General features: G+C 43.6%; 1 protein-coding gene across 1 annotated transcript in view; it reads right to left on the bottom strand.

The window, feature by feature from the left end:
- Window positions 1-19,371, bottom strand: part of VWA3B (von Willebrand factor A domain containing 3B) — a 220,667-nt gene that overhangs the window by 120,393 nt on the left and 80,903 nt on the right. The window contains exons 20-21 of the mRNA XM_040336327.1: window positions 17,583-17,701; window positions 2,751-2,801 (exon numbers count right to left, since the gene is read on the bottom strand). Coding sequence (XP_040192261.1) covers window positions 2,751-2,801; window positions 17,583-17,701 — 170 coding nt within the window. The remainder of the gene's footprint in view (window positions 1-2,750; window positions 2,802-17,582; window positions 17,702-19,371) is intronic.

Raw genomic sequence — 19,371 nt, 5'->3', positions numbered from 1 at the left:
GGCATTACAAAAGCGTAGGTGGTAATATCCATACATAACATCATTACAAAGACTGAAAAGAACATTTTAAAAAACGCAAAACTGAAGGGTAATCCACATACAGCAGCATGGGAAAGTTAAACAAGCGTATCAAGCACGTGAGAACTAATTAATCACAAATCACCAATTAGGTAGTATTATCGGATATCTAATCTATGTGAAACCACCAGTAAGAAAGAAATTAGAAATTGTTGAGTAGGGGACACGGTGTATAAGAGAGATGAAACGATAAACCATTACGGGCCTACCCACCAACCGAACACCCCTAAAGGGATCTAACTGTGAGCGGAAGGGGGACCCTACACAACACAACTGATTGCAATCATAGTTTGGGTTCATCTATGGATGAGTATGAAGTGTTCCATGGACAGTTGAGCATCTCACCAGTGTCAACTGCGTTGCTACGCACTGGATCGGATGCCCAGAGAGTCTATCACCCGCAGAACATGAGTCTGTGATCTAATGTACAACTAAGGGTAGGCGAAAGAGGGGAAAGGGGGAGACGTACAGGGGTGACGGAAATCTCAAGTAACTGGATGGATAACGCCCACTGGAGGCACGGACGCCACTCTTGCGTCACCAGCCATCAGGGAGTCCCTGTATTGTATAATCATTTATATTATTAGTTCTAAATGACTGAATTGACTATTCTTGTTTTCACTTTGTTCTTCCATCACAGTTCAAAATTTCACATGTTGCTTAAAGTGGAAGTAAACCCGATTCATGAAATTTGAGCTGGGCACATATATCTGCAGTGTTTTCTCATCTCTCTTCAAAGCACTAAGTCCTGTGGCTTTCTACTGTTCCATTCTGTTATCAGCATGATAACTTCTGACAAGTTCTCTGAAATTTTTTTGCCGAGGAAACCGGTCGTGTGTACATTTTCGTTGAGGAAACTGTCGAGAAACTCGACGAGCCAAAAAGAGAGCAAGTTCTCTATTTCCTCGATGGGAATGGAGAAACTTGCCTTGTCGAGTTCCTCGACAGCCTGACAAGGAACTCGACGAGGAAAACTATGTGTTTCGCCCGTCGAGTTCCTGGGTCGTGTGTACGAGGCTTGACACGTGATAAAACCAGCCTGAAATTTGTGTCAGGGTGGGTGCTATAAATAGATTAGCAGAAAGCTGCTTTTACTCACAGGACAGCTCTGCAAGTCTACACCTATGTGGAGGGAAGTGCGTGCCTTTCCACCAATTAGCTGTTTCCCAGTGTAATCCAACACTACACTGCTACTGCTGAATGAAGAAGTGAAAATTCTAACACGATGTGCACATTCTAAACAGTATATAAAGTTGAAGACAGATGTAAAACTTATGTAGGGAGATTAGTTTCATCCCTGTTTATCATCTGAGGCTGTTCACTTCATTGGGTATATGTGAGGGTTTACATCCACTTTAAAGTAGTGATTGTAAAAATAAAAATAACAAACATGTCATACTTACCTGCTCTGTTGCAGTGGATTTGCACAGAGCAGTCCAGATCCTCCTCTTTTGAGGTCCCTCTACGGCTCTCCCAGCCCCTCCAGCTCCGTGTCTTCATTCAGACATGGAGCTTTGGACCGGCCCTGACTGACTTTGATTGACAGCAGTGGGAGCCAATGGGGCCACTGCTGTGTCTCAGCCAATCAGGAGGGAGAGTCTCGGATGGCTTAGACATTCGTGGACATTGTTGGACAGAGAGGGGTCTCAGGTAAGTATTAGGGGGTCTGAGGGGGGCTGCTGCACACAGAAGTTTTTTTTATCTAAATGCATAGAATGTATTTGGATAAAAAAAAACTTCTGACTTTACAACCAATTTAATTACCGTAGCTTCTGATTAAAAAAAAAACAGTATATGCCAATGTGTGTTTTTGACATCATAATAGGGACTATGAAATAAGTTTATACAATTTTTATACTAATTACTAATTAATAAACTTGCACATCAATCTCAGTTGACTTTCCTGACCCTCCTGAGCCCATCTCATATCTGACCTTCCCTAGAACAGCTGTCATCACATCACACTGGATTGTCCAATAGCTGTTATTTTTGCCCATAAGTAACATGGTGGGAACAGCTGCAGATGACCTTCCAGATAAATAAAGTGAATCTACAAGATTTTTTTAAATGACTTCACACTTACTGTATACTATAAGCTCTGTAATTGGGTAACCTGCAGTGGATGTCCTTTCTCACCTTTCGCCCAGGTTCGCACTGGGCTGCGGGAATGAAACCGTGCGAGTTCAGCTGAACTCGCACGATTTCACTGCCGCTGGCAGTCCCGATTTCGGCCGCGATTTCAGAGAAATCTGTGCAGGTTTTGCGGGCCGAAATCGCAAAAAGTAGTACAGGAACTACTTTTTGAAATCGGTGCAGCGCCGCAGATGCAGCGTCGCACCGTTTAGGACGGTGCCATTGTCGTCAATTGCCGGCAAATGTTGCCGATTTGTGATGCGATTTGACATCTCAAATCGTACCAGTGTGAACCAGGCCTTCCTGTTTGATGAGACATTGGAAGACTATGACTAGCCATGGTGAGTATTTTCCCAGAGTTTAGTTCCGCTTTGATCATGCAGCAAAATAAAGTGTCAGCAGGGGCCTGACTAAGTACCAAGGGCAACGTTTCTAAAAAAAAAAAAAATTTTTAATCTTTAAAAATAAATCTATGTGTTTAATTGTAATATTTATTTTGCTTTAGCCAAACAAATCCATAAAATAAAATGAATACTTACTTATCTCTCTCTTCCTGCGATAAAGCTCTCCACACAACTAAATTTAGGCGTCTAGTAACAGATACAAAAAATGGTTTAAGCAAACCTAAATTGATTGGCATATTAAAATTAAACAGATTAGGCAAAGACTTAACCAAACACAGATGCCAGCGCAGTTCAGCTGTCCAAATTTAATTTATAAAAGCTTTGGAACATAAAGTTGAAATGTTATTCATAGAATCTCAATTGAAGAGATTTTTTAATATGACAACATTTTTTAACATAAAGTCTACCTATAAAGTATAGTATAAAAAAATTGTTTTTCAGTCATATGTTCTCAAACCACCACCACTACAACCAGATCCATAAGGCCTTATACACAGAAGGCATCTGTTAAGCCTCTCTGAATGCCAGAACTCCTGGCAGGAGAAAAGCTGCAAAAAAAAAAGGGCCAGATCCACATAGAAATGGATCGGCACAGCGTATCAGAGATACGCTACGCTGCCGTAACTTTTCCGGCTTTGGTTCGAATCCTGAAAGATTGCGCGCCGAAAGTTACGGGGGCGTAGTGTATTTCTGGCGACGGAATTCAAATCGGCGATTAGGGGGCGCGATTCATTTAAATGAAGCGCGTCCCCGCGCCGATTGAACTGCGCGTGCTCCGTTTCGAAATTTCCCGCCGTGCTTTGCGCGAAATGACGTCGCAACAATGTCATTTATTGAACTTAGACGTGACTTACGTTCATCCCTATTCACGGACGACTTACGCAAAAAATAAAAAAAATTCTAATTTCGACGCGGGAACGACGCCATACTTAACATGGCAAGTCTATCTATACGCAGCAAAATAGCAGCTTTAACTATACGCCGGAAAAAGCCGACTAGAGATGACGTAAGAGAATGCGACGGCCGCGCGTACGTTCGTGGATCGTCGGAAAAAGCTAATTTGCATACCCGACGCGGAAAACGACGCGAACTCCACCCAGCGGACGCCGAAGTATTGCATCTACGATCCGAAGGTGTACGAAGCCGTACGCCTGTCGGATCGAACCCAGATGCCGTCGTATCTTGGTTTGAGGATTCAAACTAAAGATACGACGCGGGTAATTTGAAAGTACGCCGGCGTATTCTCTCTCTGGATCTGGCAGAGCTTCTAAAGCTGCACATGCATTTAGACATGTTTAGGCGCATCAAACCCTTGAGCATTAATTGATTCTATTCATTTATTCTGGCAATTGGAATCCATTAACCCTCAAACATGCCTAAACATGTCTAGATTTTAGACACATTTAGATGCTTTTATGCATTTTTAGCTATTTTTCTGCTCTTCAGGACTTCTTCTGAGCATGCCTGTGGTGGTTTGGACACATAGGCTTACATTGAGGTACTTTTACAGGCTGAAAAAAAATGCCAAAGCTGCATTTTTTAAGCCCAGTGCGCATGAGGCATAAATGTTATCAATACTGCAAGATGAAACCTGACGGGACTGACTTTTATCAGCATAGTTACATAGTTGTTAAGATTAATTAAAGACCATCCAGTTCAACCTGTGTGGGTGTGTGTGTGTTCATGTCGAAAATCATTTTCCATATCTCTGTATACTATGTTTCCCAAATGCGCGTCCAAGAGTTTTTTCTTAACCACTTGCCGCCCGCCCTATAACAAAAAGACGTCAGCAAAGTGGTTTCAATATCCTGACTGGACGTCATATGACGTCCTCAGGACATTGAGCCGCTGCGTGCCCCCGGGGGCACGCATAGCGGCAATCGTTGTTGCAGGGTGTCAGTCTGACACCCCGCAGCACCGATCTAGGTAAAGAGTCTCTGACGGCGACTCTTTACCATGTGATCAGCCATGTCCAATCACGGCTGATCACGATGTAAACAAGAAGAGCCGGTTATCGGCTTTTCCTCACTCGTATCTGTCAGACGTGAGTAGAGGAGAGACGATCGGCTGCTCCTCTGACAGGGGGAGTTTGTGCTGATCGATTATCAGCACAGCCCCCCCCCCACGAGGATACCCACACTAGACCACCAGGCATGCCACTAGACCACCAGGGATGCCACCAGACCACCAGGGATGCCCTCCACCAGGTATGCCACCCTAGACCACCAGGGATACCAATCAGTGCCCACAATGGATGGCAATCAGTGCCCACAATGGATGCCAATCAGTGCCCACAATGGGCATCACTGATTGACAGGCATTGTTGTTTGGCACTGATTAGCATCCATAAGTACAATATAATACAGTACATCCATACCCATCCGTGCCACCTATCAGTGCCCATCCGTGCCACCTATCAGTGCCCATTCGTGCCAATCAGTGCCCATCCGTGCCACCTATCTGTGTCCATCCGTGCCGCCTATCTGTGCCCATCCGTGTCACCTATCTGTGCCCATCCGTGCTGCCTATCTGTGCCCATCCGTGCCGCCTATCAGTGCCCATCCGTGCCGCCTATCAGTTCACCGTGCTGCATATTAGTGCCCATCAATTCCACCTCATCAGTGCCACCTCATCGGTGCCCATCAGTGCTGCCTTATCAGTGCCCGTCAGTGCAGCCCCATCAGTGCCCATCAGTGAAGGAGAAAACGTTCTTATTTACAAAGTTTTGTAACAGAAACAAAAAGAAAGCATTTGTTTTTCAACATTTTCGGTCTTTTTTTTTTTTTTTTGCAGAAAATAAAAATCCCAGAGGTAATAAAATACCACCAAAATAAATCTCTATTTGTGGGAACAAAATTATACAAATTTAGTTTGGGTACAGTGTAGTATGACCGCGCAATTGTCATTCAAAATGCAACAGCGCTGAAAGCTGAAAATTGGTCTGGGCAGGAAGGTGTATAAGTGCCCTGTATGGAAGTGGTTAAACTATTAATACTTCCTGCTGACACCAACGTTTGTGGAAGGGAAGTTCTAAATCCTTACCGCCCTGACAGTGAAAAAAACCTACGCAGCTTAAGATTAAACTGCTTCTCCTCTAATTTCATTGAGTGGCCACTTGTCTTCTTATGCCGCGTACACACGATCATTTATCAGCATGAAAAAAACGTTGTTTTTCAAAAACATAATTTAAAATGATCGTGTGTGGGCTTCACATCATTTTCCAGGTTCTGAAAAACGTCCAAATTTTTTTTCGAACATGCTGCATTTTTTAACGTCGTTTTAAACTATGTGTTTTTTTCGGTTGTAAAAAATGATCGTGTGTGGGCTAAAATGATGTAAAAAAAAACGCACATGCTCATAAGCAAGTTATGAGACAGGAGCGCTCGTTCTGGTAAAACTACCGTTCACAATGGAGTAAGCAGACAGAAAAGACGCTGTAACAGACAGAAAAGCGCGAATCGTCTTTTACTAACACGGAATCAGCTAAAGCAGCCCAAAGGCGAATGTAACTTCCCCTTTATAGTGCCGTTGTACGTGTTGTACGTCACCGTGCTTTGCTAGATCATTTTTTTTAAACGATGGTGTGTAGGCAACATCGTTTTAATGGTGAAGTTGGGTAAACTTTGTTTTTTCGACATGCCGAAAACGTTTTTTTTTTTCATGCTGAAAAATGATCGTATGTACGCGGCATTACACTCTGAGACTGAATAGTTTTCTTCCTATGCTGGGATCACCATTGAGGTATTTATATATCACTATCATATCTCCTCTCAAGCGTCTCTTCTATAGGGAGAATAGGTTTAATGCTTGTAGTTTTTCTTCAAAACTGAGGTCCTCCAGCCCCTTTATTCATTTTGTTGCCCTTCTCTAGACTCTATCCAGTTTTAGCACTCTCTCCAGTTCCAGATTTTTGTAAAAAACGAAATCAGCACTTCTGGATGATCTGGCATGAGTGTTACACAATACAAAATACTAGTTATTTCACAGGCAAGTGTATGGAGGACAGCAATCACAAGATAGAAAAGTAAACACTACATTAGCATAGCTGAACATACAGTACAGGTCCACACATTCAGCTATAATGAAACCCAATAAACAATTTTGTTAGAGACGAGTCAAAAACCCCAACAAATGAACTAACGTCAACGTCAACAACCACTTGGAAAAGGGCCAGATCCTGTAAAACCCCAAGGATACATATCCTAGGGCAGGGGTGCCTAACCTTTTGAAGGCCGAGGGCCACTTAAAGGGGTTGTAAAGGTTTGTTTCTTATTTTCTAAATTGGTTCCTTTAAGCTAGTGCATTGTTGGTTCACTTACCTTTTCCTTCCATTTCCCTTCTAAATGTTTTTTTTCTTTGTCTGAATTTCTCATTACCTGTTTCTCCTCAGTAAACTTCACACCATCATCAGAGCGGTGTTTAGTCAGCCAGAACAGCTTACTGAACAGCTTACTGAGGAGGAACAGGAAGTGAGAAATTCAGACAAAGAAAAAAAACATTTAGAAAAGAAATCGAAGGAAAAGGTAAGTGAACCAACAATGCTCTAGCTTAAAGGAACCTATTTAGAAAATAAAAAAAATAAAAAAACCTTTACAACCCCTTTAAGCGACTTAGTAACCAGTTGTGGGCCACGATGAGTGGAGTGGGCAGATGACAGTTCTGTGTCGTCTGCATATGCAAAACAGGCACAGCCCAATCTACTCTATGGGCCCTCTGATCCAATCAGATGGAAGGAAGGGATCCACGTCTATTTTTTTTTAACAGATCGGATAGCAGGTAGGCAGTGTAAACGGACAAAAGTCTGTTTAAATCTTCCGCTCCATAGAGGTAAATGGAGGGTCGGATTGGGTTAGACCGATTGCGTGAAAGTGGCCTAAGACTGCTTTTACACTGATGGTCTGCGGTCTACCCACACTGTGGGTGCGGCACAGTGTACCTGAGGTTTTCCCGGCAGTTAGCTGCACTTTGCCATAGAAGTCTACTATCCTGCAGGTGTGGTGCACTTTCTGAAAAGCTGCTTGCTTCCTCTACCGCCGGCTTCATTCACAACACTGATGCTCTGGGATGGCAGGTCGGCAACCTGCAATCTGGGCTTGCAAACCAGCCATCCCAGAGCAAGAGGTCGCGGGCCACATCAGAGGGCTCCGCAGGCCACTGCTTGGGCACCCCTGCCCTAGGGGTAAGTGGAATAGGGCATCCCATCCCAATTTGTGGATCTGTACCCAGAAATGATACAGGGAAAGCCCACATCAAATGAAAAAAAGGAGGCTCATTACAGTTGACTTAGGTTTCAATTTGATGCTTCCTTACACATAAAGACACCTCACTAGGGTCTTGAGACAGTTTTCCCATTCCTTTTCTCTCAAATAAGTCAGATCTTGAGGTCAAGTTTTGTAGGATTTCTGACCCACTAACCATCTATATAGGTTATATAACCAATAGATCTCCCACTCACTACCATTTAAAAAGTACTAAAAAGCTGCAGTGCCCAAAGTCCTAATAAACTTTGTAGAAATAACATAAAATAACTGTATCACGCTATATAAACCATCAATGTGTACCAAAATTAATCAGCCGTGGGAAAAATTTGCTAACGAAAAATACAAATCCATAAAGTTGATGTTTCTTGAAAATTGTAAAAAGTCTTGCTGGTGAACAAAATCTGTGCAAATTCAAATAAAGCCTATTAAATCAATCTCCATGGTGATCAATGGTAAATCTATCCCAAAAAAATGTGTATTCTCCACCACCTGGAACCTCAGTGGACACATTTTCACCTCTTTGATGGACCTTAAAGCGGAGGTTCACCCAAAAATCAACTTTCTGTCACTAGATCCTGCATGTACTTATCGTTTTAGCCGTATTTCTTCTCTGGCTCCGAGCGGGGAAATCTTTCGGGGAGTAGGCGTTCCTAAATCAAGCGCAGTTGATTGACGGGCTTGGATAGCGCGTCACGCCATCCGGAAATAGCCAACGTGACTCTCGGCTGCTTACGGCGCTATACAGCGCCTGCGCCTGCCGTGTAGAGCTGACTGCGCAGGCGCCGTAAATTGCCGAGAGTCACGTCGGCTATTTTCGGAAGGTAAATACACCAAAAAGGAAAACTCTGCGCTCCTGAAAGTTCACCAATTATAAATCCACTTAATGTTTGTGAAGAAAAAAACATACATTAACACTTTAATTTTCGGAAGATCCAGTCCTTTATATGGTTAAAAAAGGGAAAGTTTCCACAATGTACACATGTAACAATGTCCGGGATCCTAGGCTCTCTCCTATGCGGGTCTGGAAGCTTCACAGACCCGATAAATGTGACTGCTGGAGACACAGGGTGGATCAGCCTATCAGAAAGGACGCTCTCCCTGGGTGAACATGCAAGCGTCCCACGTCTGAGACACTGTTTCAGTAAACCAGCTGTACTGCAGGGAGAAGTTTAGGCGCCCTCCAGTGGGCAAAATGCAGTCCAGGGAGAGCGTCCTTTCTGATAGGCTGATCCACCCTGTGTCTCCAGCAGTCACATTTATCGGGTCTGTGAAGCTTCCAGACCCGCATAGGAGAGAGCCTAGGATCCCGGACATTGTTACATCAGCCAGGAGAAGGACATTCGATCGATGTTTACATCTGGCTGGGTAATGTACTGTGCTCACCATTTGCACTAATGATGTCTTGCTAGACAGCCCACAAACTAAAACCGCAAGCTTTAACCATTTGAAGTCTGAAGAGGGTGCTGGTCTGATGCAGACATTTGGAAAGTTTTTTTTATACTTTTTTTATTATATTGTGTACATTGTGGAAACTTTCCCTTTTTTAACCATATAAAGGACTGGATCTTCCGAAAATTAAAGTGTTAATGTATGTTTTTTTCTTCACAAACATTAAGTGGGTTTATAATTGGTGAACTTTCAGGAGCGCAGAGTTTTCCTTTTTGGTGTATTTGTGTATTTGTGGTACTTCAGGGTATCCGGATCTCTGCAGCACGGACTGTTCTCAGCCCATACGAGGGTTTCAAGTATTTCATGGGATATTAGTTATTTCCTATTGAGCGCCAGTGATTTTTTTGTATCAATATTTTCGGAAGGTGTGACGCGCTATCCAAGCCCGTCAATCAACTGCACTTTATTTAGGAACGCCTATACCCGGAAGGATACGCCGCTCGGTGCAGGAGAAGAAATACGGCTAAAATGAGAAGTACAAAAAAAATGTAAAAAATCCAGCATACTGCAGATGTCAGCAGTATGCTGGATCTAGTGACAGAAAGTTGATTTTTGGGTGAACCCCCGCTTTAAGATTATAAAAGGCTTGACAGGCAGGATCCATTTAAACACCTGGGACAGGCTATAATGGAGGATTTACACTCTCTCTTTTCAAAACATCCAGCCCAAGGAAATGTTCAGCATTACAACTCAAAAAAAAAAATAAAAAATAAAGAAAGACTAGTGCTCTCTGTGTTTCTTAAAAACCCCAAATATTTATTAAAATCCTACTCACATTAAAACAATGCAACACAATCTTCAGTGAAGTGTAATGTAAGGGGCACAGACACTTCAACCGCATTAGCTGAGTCCGATTGACAGCTCATAATCTCAACAGCATAGTAGGCCTGCTGCCAGATCGTCCTGTCTCTACAATACTACCAAGGCTCAGCACTCCGCCCTACGTGTTACATCATCAACTTCATAAGTTGATATAAATTTGAACCAATTCACTGTTAGACCCGAATGGTATTTGGATACGGCAAAGGTATCTACTGTGGCTTTCAAGAAGGTACCTGCATGTTCCCAATATAAAACCATATCATCACCATAAAGACAAATGGCACTATGACAAGCAATAGGAGAGAAAGTTGGCATCCCATGTAGGTGCTTCAGGACAGGGGAAAGCTCTCAGAAATCCAACTATTAGTTGCTACCCTTTAAGAAGGTCTGAAGAAAAACCTGGTCAAAACCAAACCTAATGTAAGATCACTCAACCAAATGAAATGCTTTGTAAGCTTGTAGAGAAATGACAACTCTCTGTTGCCAATTTTCATGTGGACACTGAATATTTTGATACATTCTATGCTTTATATATAGCTGGGCTCATGCCCAGCGTGAAGTCAGTCTGATCCCTGTGTATGATGGAATTGATAAATAAAGCCAAATTTATGGTAAAGCCCTTAGCTAGGATTTTAATATGCATTGTCAAAAGTGATACGGGTCCAAAAGACCCAAGTTGTGGGTCCTTGCCAGCCTTAGGAATGAAAATAAACAGTGCCTTGAATATTGATCATGGCAATCTACCCAAAGCAGGTGAAGCAGTATGCAATTGTTAGAGTTTAGGGGCTAAAAGCTAAAACAGACAGTCCGGTTGTATACAAGTCGATCAATCAATGCATGGAGTTCAGCAGGAACCATCTGAGTTTCTATACATGTATGGGCACCCTAGTTGTACACAAGGCGATTAGATTGACATGTGTACAACCAGCCTGTCATGTTTTCCCCAAACAATTAGTGCCACTGGCTGTAACCGACAACATTGGTTATTGTGTTCTGTCGGCAGGGAGGGCTGTCAGAGCACAATAGCGCTGTAGGAGGGATTCTCTCATCAACACTAACTGTGATAGTTTGGGAATCAAACAATCTTCTTTCATTCCACCAATGATAGCATTAGAATTAGTGTCAGGCCTCGTACACACAACCGTTTTTCCTCGACAGAATCCATCAAGAAACTTGGTGGCAGAGCTTTTTTGCAGAGGAAAACGGTCGTGTGTATGTTTTTCGTCGAGAAAACTGTTGTGGAACTCGACGAGAAAAAAATAGAACAAGTTCTCTTTTTCCTCGTCGGGAGTCTCAATTTCCTCATCGTGTTTCTCGTCGGGCTGGTTTATGACGAGAAACACGTTCGTGTGTATGCTTAGAAACCCGCACATGCTCAGAATAAAGTATGAGATGGGAGCGTGCCTTCGGTAAAAGTAGAGTTTGTAATGGAGATAGCACATTCGTCACGCTGTAACAGACTGAAAAGCGCGAATCGTCTCTCACCAAACTTTTACTTAACACGCAGTAATATGAGATTAGCAAAAGCAGCCCCAAGGGTGGCGCCAGTGGAATCAAATTTCCCCTTTATAGTGCCGTCGTACGTGTTGTACGTCACCGCGTTTGAGAACGACGAGATTTTGTCTTGACAGTGTGTACGCAAAGAAAGCTTGTCAAGATTCTCGACGAGCCTGACAAGGAACTCATCGAGGAAAACGATGTTTCATTTACGACGTGTTCCTCGGTCGTGTGTATGAGGCCTCACAGTCCAAAAGTGCACTGCACCTTCACCACATTCAGCCAGGCGGGAATTGTATCTCTTTTCTTATAATCACTACTCAACTCCAGGTCATTTTCTAATGTTTATATTAACTGTTTTTATTTTTAATACTAAATTGTTCTGCATTATACTTTTTAATAAAGAGTTAATACAATAATACTGTTTCAAGGATATCCAGTGTGATTTGTATTCCATTTGCACCACTTCATTATCTCATATTGTTGCCATGAAATTATCATCTACATAAAGTGATGAGAAAAGCACATCTCCCATCAGCCCTATTATTATTTCAGGGTCACATGGAAAAGAGTTTTGGAAATCACTAACATTTAACAGCAGTTTGCACAGTCCAATCTAAAGCTCTCTGGATGTGATATAAGCTCCACTTCTGATCCAATTTCATTAACATAATTAAACAAATGTCTGTGGCATGGATCCTGCAAATTGTTACTGGCTTCTGCTTAAACAGTCCCTAGGACAGGGGTTTAAAATATTTTAAATTGTAACTACTTTCGTAAAAAAAAAAAAAAAAAAAGCAGAAAAAAAAGGTGTACACCCCTCACATTTTTGTAAATATTTTACTATATCTTTTCATGTGACAACACTAAAGAAATTACACTTTGCTACAATGTAAAGTAGTGAGTGTACAGCTTGTATAACAGTGTAAATTTGCTGTTCCCTCAAAATAACTCAACACACAGCCATTAAAAGAGAAGTCTGTGTTTGTTTGTTTTCCTAATCATACTTACCTCGGTGGATTGAGCATCAGACTGATGCTGCATCTGTCCCCCGGCGTCTCTGCACTGAGAACCGAGCCACCGAACACCGCCGATGGCTCTCCTCCCCGAGCAGAGCGATGCTGTCAGTCAGCATAGCTTCTGCTCTACTTCTCCGCGCTCATTGGATCGCTGAGCAGTGGAGGAATGGGGAGCGGCCATCTCAGCGGCTCGCTTAGACGCTAAGACTGCCATCAATCAGGGCAGCTGGTGGATCCAGACTTGGAAGTCGGGATGACGCGCTGCCCCAACTGACTTCAGACCGCTCTCCGCTGAAAACGGGTCACAGGACTGCAAAACGAATTGCACTCATGTGACCCAGAGGAGAAGCCCAGCCAAAAAAACTCAGGCTGGACTTCTCCTTTAATGTCTAAACCGCTGGCAACAAAAATGAGTACACTCTCTAAGTGAAAATGTCTAATTGGGCCCAATTAGCAATTTTCCCTCCCCGGTGTCATGTGACTCAGTGTTACAAGGTCTCAGATGTGAATGGGGAGCGGATGTGTTAAATTTGGTGTTATCGCTCTCACTCTCTCATACTGGTCACTGGAAGTTCAACATGGCACCTTATGGCAAAGAACTCTCTGAACATCTGAAAAAAAGAATTGTTGCTCTAAATAAAGATGACCTAGGCTATAAGAATATTGCCAAGACCCTGAAACTGAGCTGTAGAATGGTAGTTAAGACCATACAGTGGTTTAACAGGACACTCAGAACAGGCCTCGCTATGGTCAACCAAAGGAGTTGAGTGCACGTGCTCAGTGTCAGGCCTCGTACACACAACCGAGAATCTCGTCGTAAAAGAAACGTTGTTTTCATCGACAAGGTTCTTGTCAGGCTTGTCGAGAATCTTGTCAAGCTTTCTTTGCATACACACTGTCAAGACAAAATCTCGTCATTCTCAAACGCGTTGACGTACAACACGTACGACGGCACTATAAAGGGGAAGTTCGATTCCACTGGCGCCACCCTTGGGGCTGCTTTTGCTAATCTCATGTAACTGCGCGTTAAGTAAAAGTTTGGTGAAAGACGATTCGCGCCAGGGGCTCCAACGCCAGAGCAAAAAGGGAAGGGGATAGGGGGCACCCCTGACACGTACCACACTGCAGTGGAAAGCTCTCAGAGACCCTACCATTAACCCGTATGCAGGCCGAGGGGCTTCGGTAAAGAAGTTGCAACCAGTGCAAGAACCGAGGGCCGAACCCTAACCTGCTCAAAACCTCCCAAAGGTAACCCCACTCAACAGAATAGAACGCCTTTTCGGCATGCAATGAGGCGATGACTCTGGTTCCGCCATTGTCATGAGCAATAGAAAGGTTGAGATGGAGTCTTCTCAAATTGATGTCTGTTCCCTTACCGGGCATAAACCCTGTCTGGTTCACATGAATAAGTTCATCTAGAACCTGCGTCAGGCGATTAGCCAGTACCTTGGCCAACAACTTTGCATTAACATTAATTAGCGAAATCGGGCGGTACGATGCGCAGTCCTCTGGATCCTTACCCAGCTTGGGAACCAAGACAATCACTGCCTCAGACATAGACTCTGGCAACGACTCCAACTGCGTAAACTGAGCAAATAGTTTAGTAAGTCTAGTAGCAAGCAAGTCTTGATAAGTTGAATTGAATTCCACTGGAATTCCATCTGCTCCAGGAGTCTTACCCGGCTGCAATTGGGCTATGGCGAACTGGACCTCCTCAAGGGTAATAGCCTGCTCTAGTTCCTCCCTGGTATCCCGAGAGAGGACGGGAAAATCGACCACATCCAAATAGGCCCGAAGCTCTAACGCCCCATAGTTAACCCTAGTGGAGTAGAGGAAGCAATAGTAACGCCTAAACCTGTCCAGAATTTCATCAGGGCCTGCAAGAGGGACACCTCCCTCATCTCGGATCCTCCCAGCATGAGTACCAGAGGATTGCCCGCGAGATAACCATGACAAAAGTTTCCCATTTTTATCCCCATATTCGAAAACTTGTTGCGCTACATCCAGCATTGATTTCTAGGTCATGTCCAATCTGTGAAGTTCAACCGCCCTGAGCGCATATTGCCAATCCCCATAGTTGAGGGGGGTAGGATCAGCGACATAACTAGCCTCCTTAGTATTAAGTTCCCTCTCAAGTTCCTCCAGCGACTGCACAGACCGCCTCCGGCTGTTGGTAATGCGGGAAATATATTCCCCCCCGCAACCATACCTTAAAGGCATCCCAAGTAACCAAGGGGCCTGTCGACTCAGCATTTTCAAGCCAATAGTTACAAAGCGACTCGGGCAGGTCTTCCTGGACTGTAGGGTCCGCTATCCAGTACCCAGACAGCCTCCACAACTTCCGCCCCACAGGAGGTCCCGAGAGCACAGTAAAAATTAGGAGGGCGTGATCTGAGACGCCCCTGGGGAGGATCTGTACCTTCGACACCCTCTGCAGCAACGCCGTGTAATGAATCCCAGGTCGATGCGGGAGAGAGATCCAGACGCAGAGTGACAAGTATATGCCCTCCAGAGGGATATAAATGACGTCAAGCATAAATTAGTTCAAAAGTATCCGCCCACTGTGAGAGGTCAGGAGATCTGCGATTCGATTGATGGAGTTTGTCTAGGACCAAACACTGAGCCAAATTATAGTCTCCCAGCAACATAACATTTTGCGTTCCATATTGTATGACCAATCTCATAGGCCGAGTACTCACGATCAAACATGTCTGATGAAACCGGTCCGCGGACCGTTTTCATCGGACATGTCTGCCCGGGGACTTCTGTTCGATGGCCGTACACACCATCGAACAGAGGTCCGCGCGTAAACAATACGCGGGGCGTGTCCGCGGTGTCGCCGCGTCGATGACGCGGTGTCGCCGCGACAATGACGCGGCGACGTGGGCGGGCCTGCCTTTTAAATGCTTCCACGCATGCGTCAAAGTCATTCGACGCATGCGAGGGATGGCGGGCGGCCGGACATGTACGGTAGGTCTGTACAGACGACCGTACATGTCGGGGGGACAGGTTTCCAGCGGACTGTTTTAAAGCAAGTCCAGGAAACAGTTGTCCGCTGGAAACCTGTCCGATCCGCCCGAAAATGGTCCGCTCGGGCCTACACACGGCCAAACATGTCTGCTGAAACTGGTCCGCGGACCAGTTTCAGCAGACATGTTTGGTCGTGAGTACGGGGCCATAATGTCATACAGGAGGGAAATATCAGCAGGAGGAGGTAGGTAAATTCCCACTAACACATAGTCCACAGCAGCAATATTCACATGCATAATAATATATCTCCAGCCCAGGACAATCCTAATACTGTGGAGCTGAAAGGGGAGGGATCTATGAACCAGTACGCTAACCCCCCGGGAGTAGCTAGAAAATGCAGCATGGTAATGGAAACTCACCCATGCCTTTTTAAGGCTAAGGATGCGAGAGCCCACCAGGTGGATCTCCTGAAGTATACAAATGTGGGGAGTATACTTCTTGAGATAATTGAATACCAAGGAGCGTTTCACTGCCGAGTTCAGACCCCGGACATTCCATGAGAGCACCGTGAAACTAGCCATAGGGGGAAAGAGAGCAGCAAGTAACCCAGGATATAAAACTGCACCCCCCCCCCATCCCCGGAGGCACTAAATCAACCCGGGTGAAAGACCAACATACAGTGCAATCAGCAGCATAGAAATGTAGCAATCCTGCCATACATGCATAGCCAACCAGGCTTGAAAACAGTAAAACATAAAAAATAAAGTGTAAAAGAACCATGAAAAAAAAAAACAAGAACAGTCCCAACAGAGGTCAGCAACGACTCCACCCACCGAGCTCCAGACAACAGACCCACCCACAGAATCTGACGTTTTTAAGTTCTTATAACTGACAGAGGGGAGACATTTGACAGGTAAGGATACATGCAGGAGGAATGTATATCCTTATAGATCAGCACTATGGCAGTAGTTTAGAAAGGATGAGAGTGGCTTTACATCCACTTTAAAGACCCTCGGGTGCAAACCTGGTGACTTATTGTTACGTTTTTCGAAAATCGTGTTACGAAATTAAGCCTGTTCAGAAGAGACCAGTCTGATTGTAGCCAATTCTATTCACTGATTAAAGTGGTAATCATTGTGTTCTTCCAGCCGGGAAGGCTCCTGGCTGGCAGAATACGATAGCGCTGCAGGAGGGATTTAACCATCAACACTGACTGTGTTGATTTGGAAATCAAGCAACTTTCTTTCCTTATATCACAGGTGGAAGGAGAGAAGATTGAATCGTCTATGGGTGGCATTAGGGATGGGCAAGTCTTACCGAAAACCTGTGCAAAGTATGAATATTCTAGCAGTCTATGGTCAATTTATTTAGTAATCAAATGAGGGTAATACAATAAAGAAATAAACAATAATGGTTACTGGCATATGGGTTGATTTACTTAAAGCAAATAGGCTGTTAACTTTGTAAAGGAATTGTTTCCTTAGCTAAGGGAATGTGGTAAAAATTACATGCAAGAAAAATTTAAAACAGTACATTTACTTGCACATTATTGAGCGAAGGAAGTCAACGGAAATTCACCCAATTCACTAAGCTAAAGGTAAATTCCCTGGCCAAGTAAACAGCCTATTTGCTTTTTTTAAATCAGCCCCATAGAATCAAACAGGTATGTGGCACATATGTGCTCCTTGTGCTCAGTCCTGGTCTGTAGACATGTTGCTGTCTACACTGTGCAGTGATGATGTGCAAAGTACAGTTATCCATAGGAAACTGAATCCTCAATAATCGTAATGTATTAGTCCACTTTACACACTCCTCTTAGCCCTATTAAACAAGTTAGCTAAACTGTGTTTGACTTCTGAGGAAGGGAACCTGAAAGAAATTGTGTAAATGAATCCCAGTTGTTGTGTTGCATTGTCTAGTAAAAAGAATACTTAAGAAGCAAAATGTACCTTTCGTATGACTTAATTGCCTGCTCAATTTTCTCCTTGTACTCTGAGAGATTCACAGCTTGGGGATTAATTAATGTGATAAGTTTCTTGTTTCCACTTACATGAGCCAAGGGGAATACCTGAAACAATTAACATGCATTACCATTAAAAGATTTGTGATTTAATTCATGGTTTACCCAACATATTATATATGCATAGCTATTTTTACAGTGAAATATGTCTGTTTAATTTCCATGAGACAAGTCCACAGAGCTGGCAATTAAAATGCTATATAAAACATTCAGTAACATTTTACACTGTCACTATTATCCAACTGGCCTCACCGTAAGTTTGTATATCTAACTGTGTGGTGCAATGCTGGAAGACACATAAGCATGTAAAACATGGTTGTTCACATGTATATAGCAACAGAATACACAAATGTTAAATCTGCAATTGTTTAGCATCAAATATTAGTATATAAAGTAGAACTCAGTCACACAAGAGGCACTACTGCCAGCAATAAGGCAGATATAGTTATCCTGGCCGTAATTTTTTTCAAAATGCATTATTTTAGGGATTTTTAATTATATGTGTGACCACAGGTATGCAATGTATGCATTATAGTGCATACCCCACTAACTGCATGCAGCATTTAATTGTACAGCATCTGGTTTACCTTACAAATCGAGTGATGTAGTTCTGTAAAAATGACCAGGAATTTTCTTAAATGCTGTGCTTTTAATCCACAGGCTTCTTTCAAAGTGTAATACACAGTTTTAAAACTGACAACAAATTCGGCTAATCTGGGCACTAGTCAAGTATACAGCTTCTCTTAGTAGTACTACTGCAGTGTTTGTGCAAAAAACAACCAAAATTCTATAGCGTGTTTCTCTTCTATGAGGCCTTAGGCCTCGTACACACGATCAGTCCGAACCGTTCTCATCGGTTAACCGATGAAGCTGACTGATGGTCCGTCGCACCTACACACCGATTAACCGATCGTGTCAGAACGCGGTGACGTAAAACACAACGACGTGCTGAAAAAAACGAAGTTCAATGCTTCCAAGCATGCGTCGACTTGATTCTGAGCATGCGTGGATTTTTAACCGATGCTTTTGCATACTAACGATCGGTTTTGACCTATCGGTTAGGCGTCCATCGGTTAAATTTTAAAGCAAGTTCTTATTTTTTTGACCGAAGGATAAATAACCTATGGGGCCTACACACGATCGGTTTGGACTGATGAAATCGGTCCTTCAGACCGTTCTCCTCTGGCGATCCTATCGTGTGTACGAGGTCTTAGTCTTAGGTCTGACCTTTGGCAGAAAATATGGCAACTAATTGTACTGTATACAATGGCAAGGGGTACTGGGGTGTGATGGAGGGTCTACTGATGCTGGCTGATGGGGTGTCTATTGTTGCTGAAGGTGATCTATTTTTGCTGGTGGAGAATCTTTTTTTACTGGGGGTCAATTGTTCCTGGAAGGGGGTCTACTGTTTAGGAAGGTATCTACAGTTGCTGGAGAGTCTATTGATGTTGGCTGCTGGGAGATTTTTTTTTGCTGCTGGGGGTCTATTATTGCTGGGGATGGGTCTTTTGCTGCTGGCTGTGGGGGATCTATTTGTATTGCAATTCTAGTTATTACCAAATTATATACAAATTACATAGTATTACAAAATGATACTTGGCTCTTTATTCTTGAAAAGGGGCCCTAGTGGGAGCTGGGTAGGGGGTGGAATCAAGAGTCGGTGCTCAGAGGTGGGTGGGGGGGGGGGAAGGACCAAGAGTCAGTGCTCGGAGGTGGGT

This window comes from Rana temporaria, chromosome 2 (assembly GCF_905171775.1).
Source record: "Rana temporaria chromosome 2, aRanTem1.1, whole genome shotgun sequence".
NCBI classification, from domain to species: Eukaryota; Metazoa; Chordata; class Amphibia; order Anura; family Ranidae; genus Rana; species Rana temporaria.
Note: the sequence above shows the minus strand (reverse complement) of the source record. Positions and strands in the feature narration are given on the sequence as shown.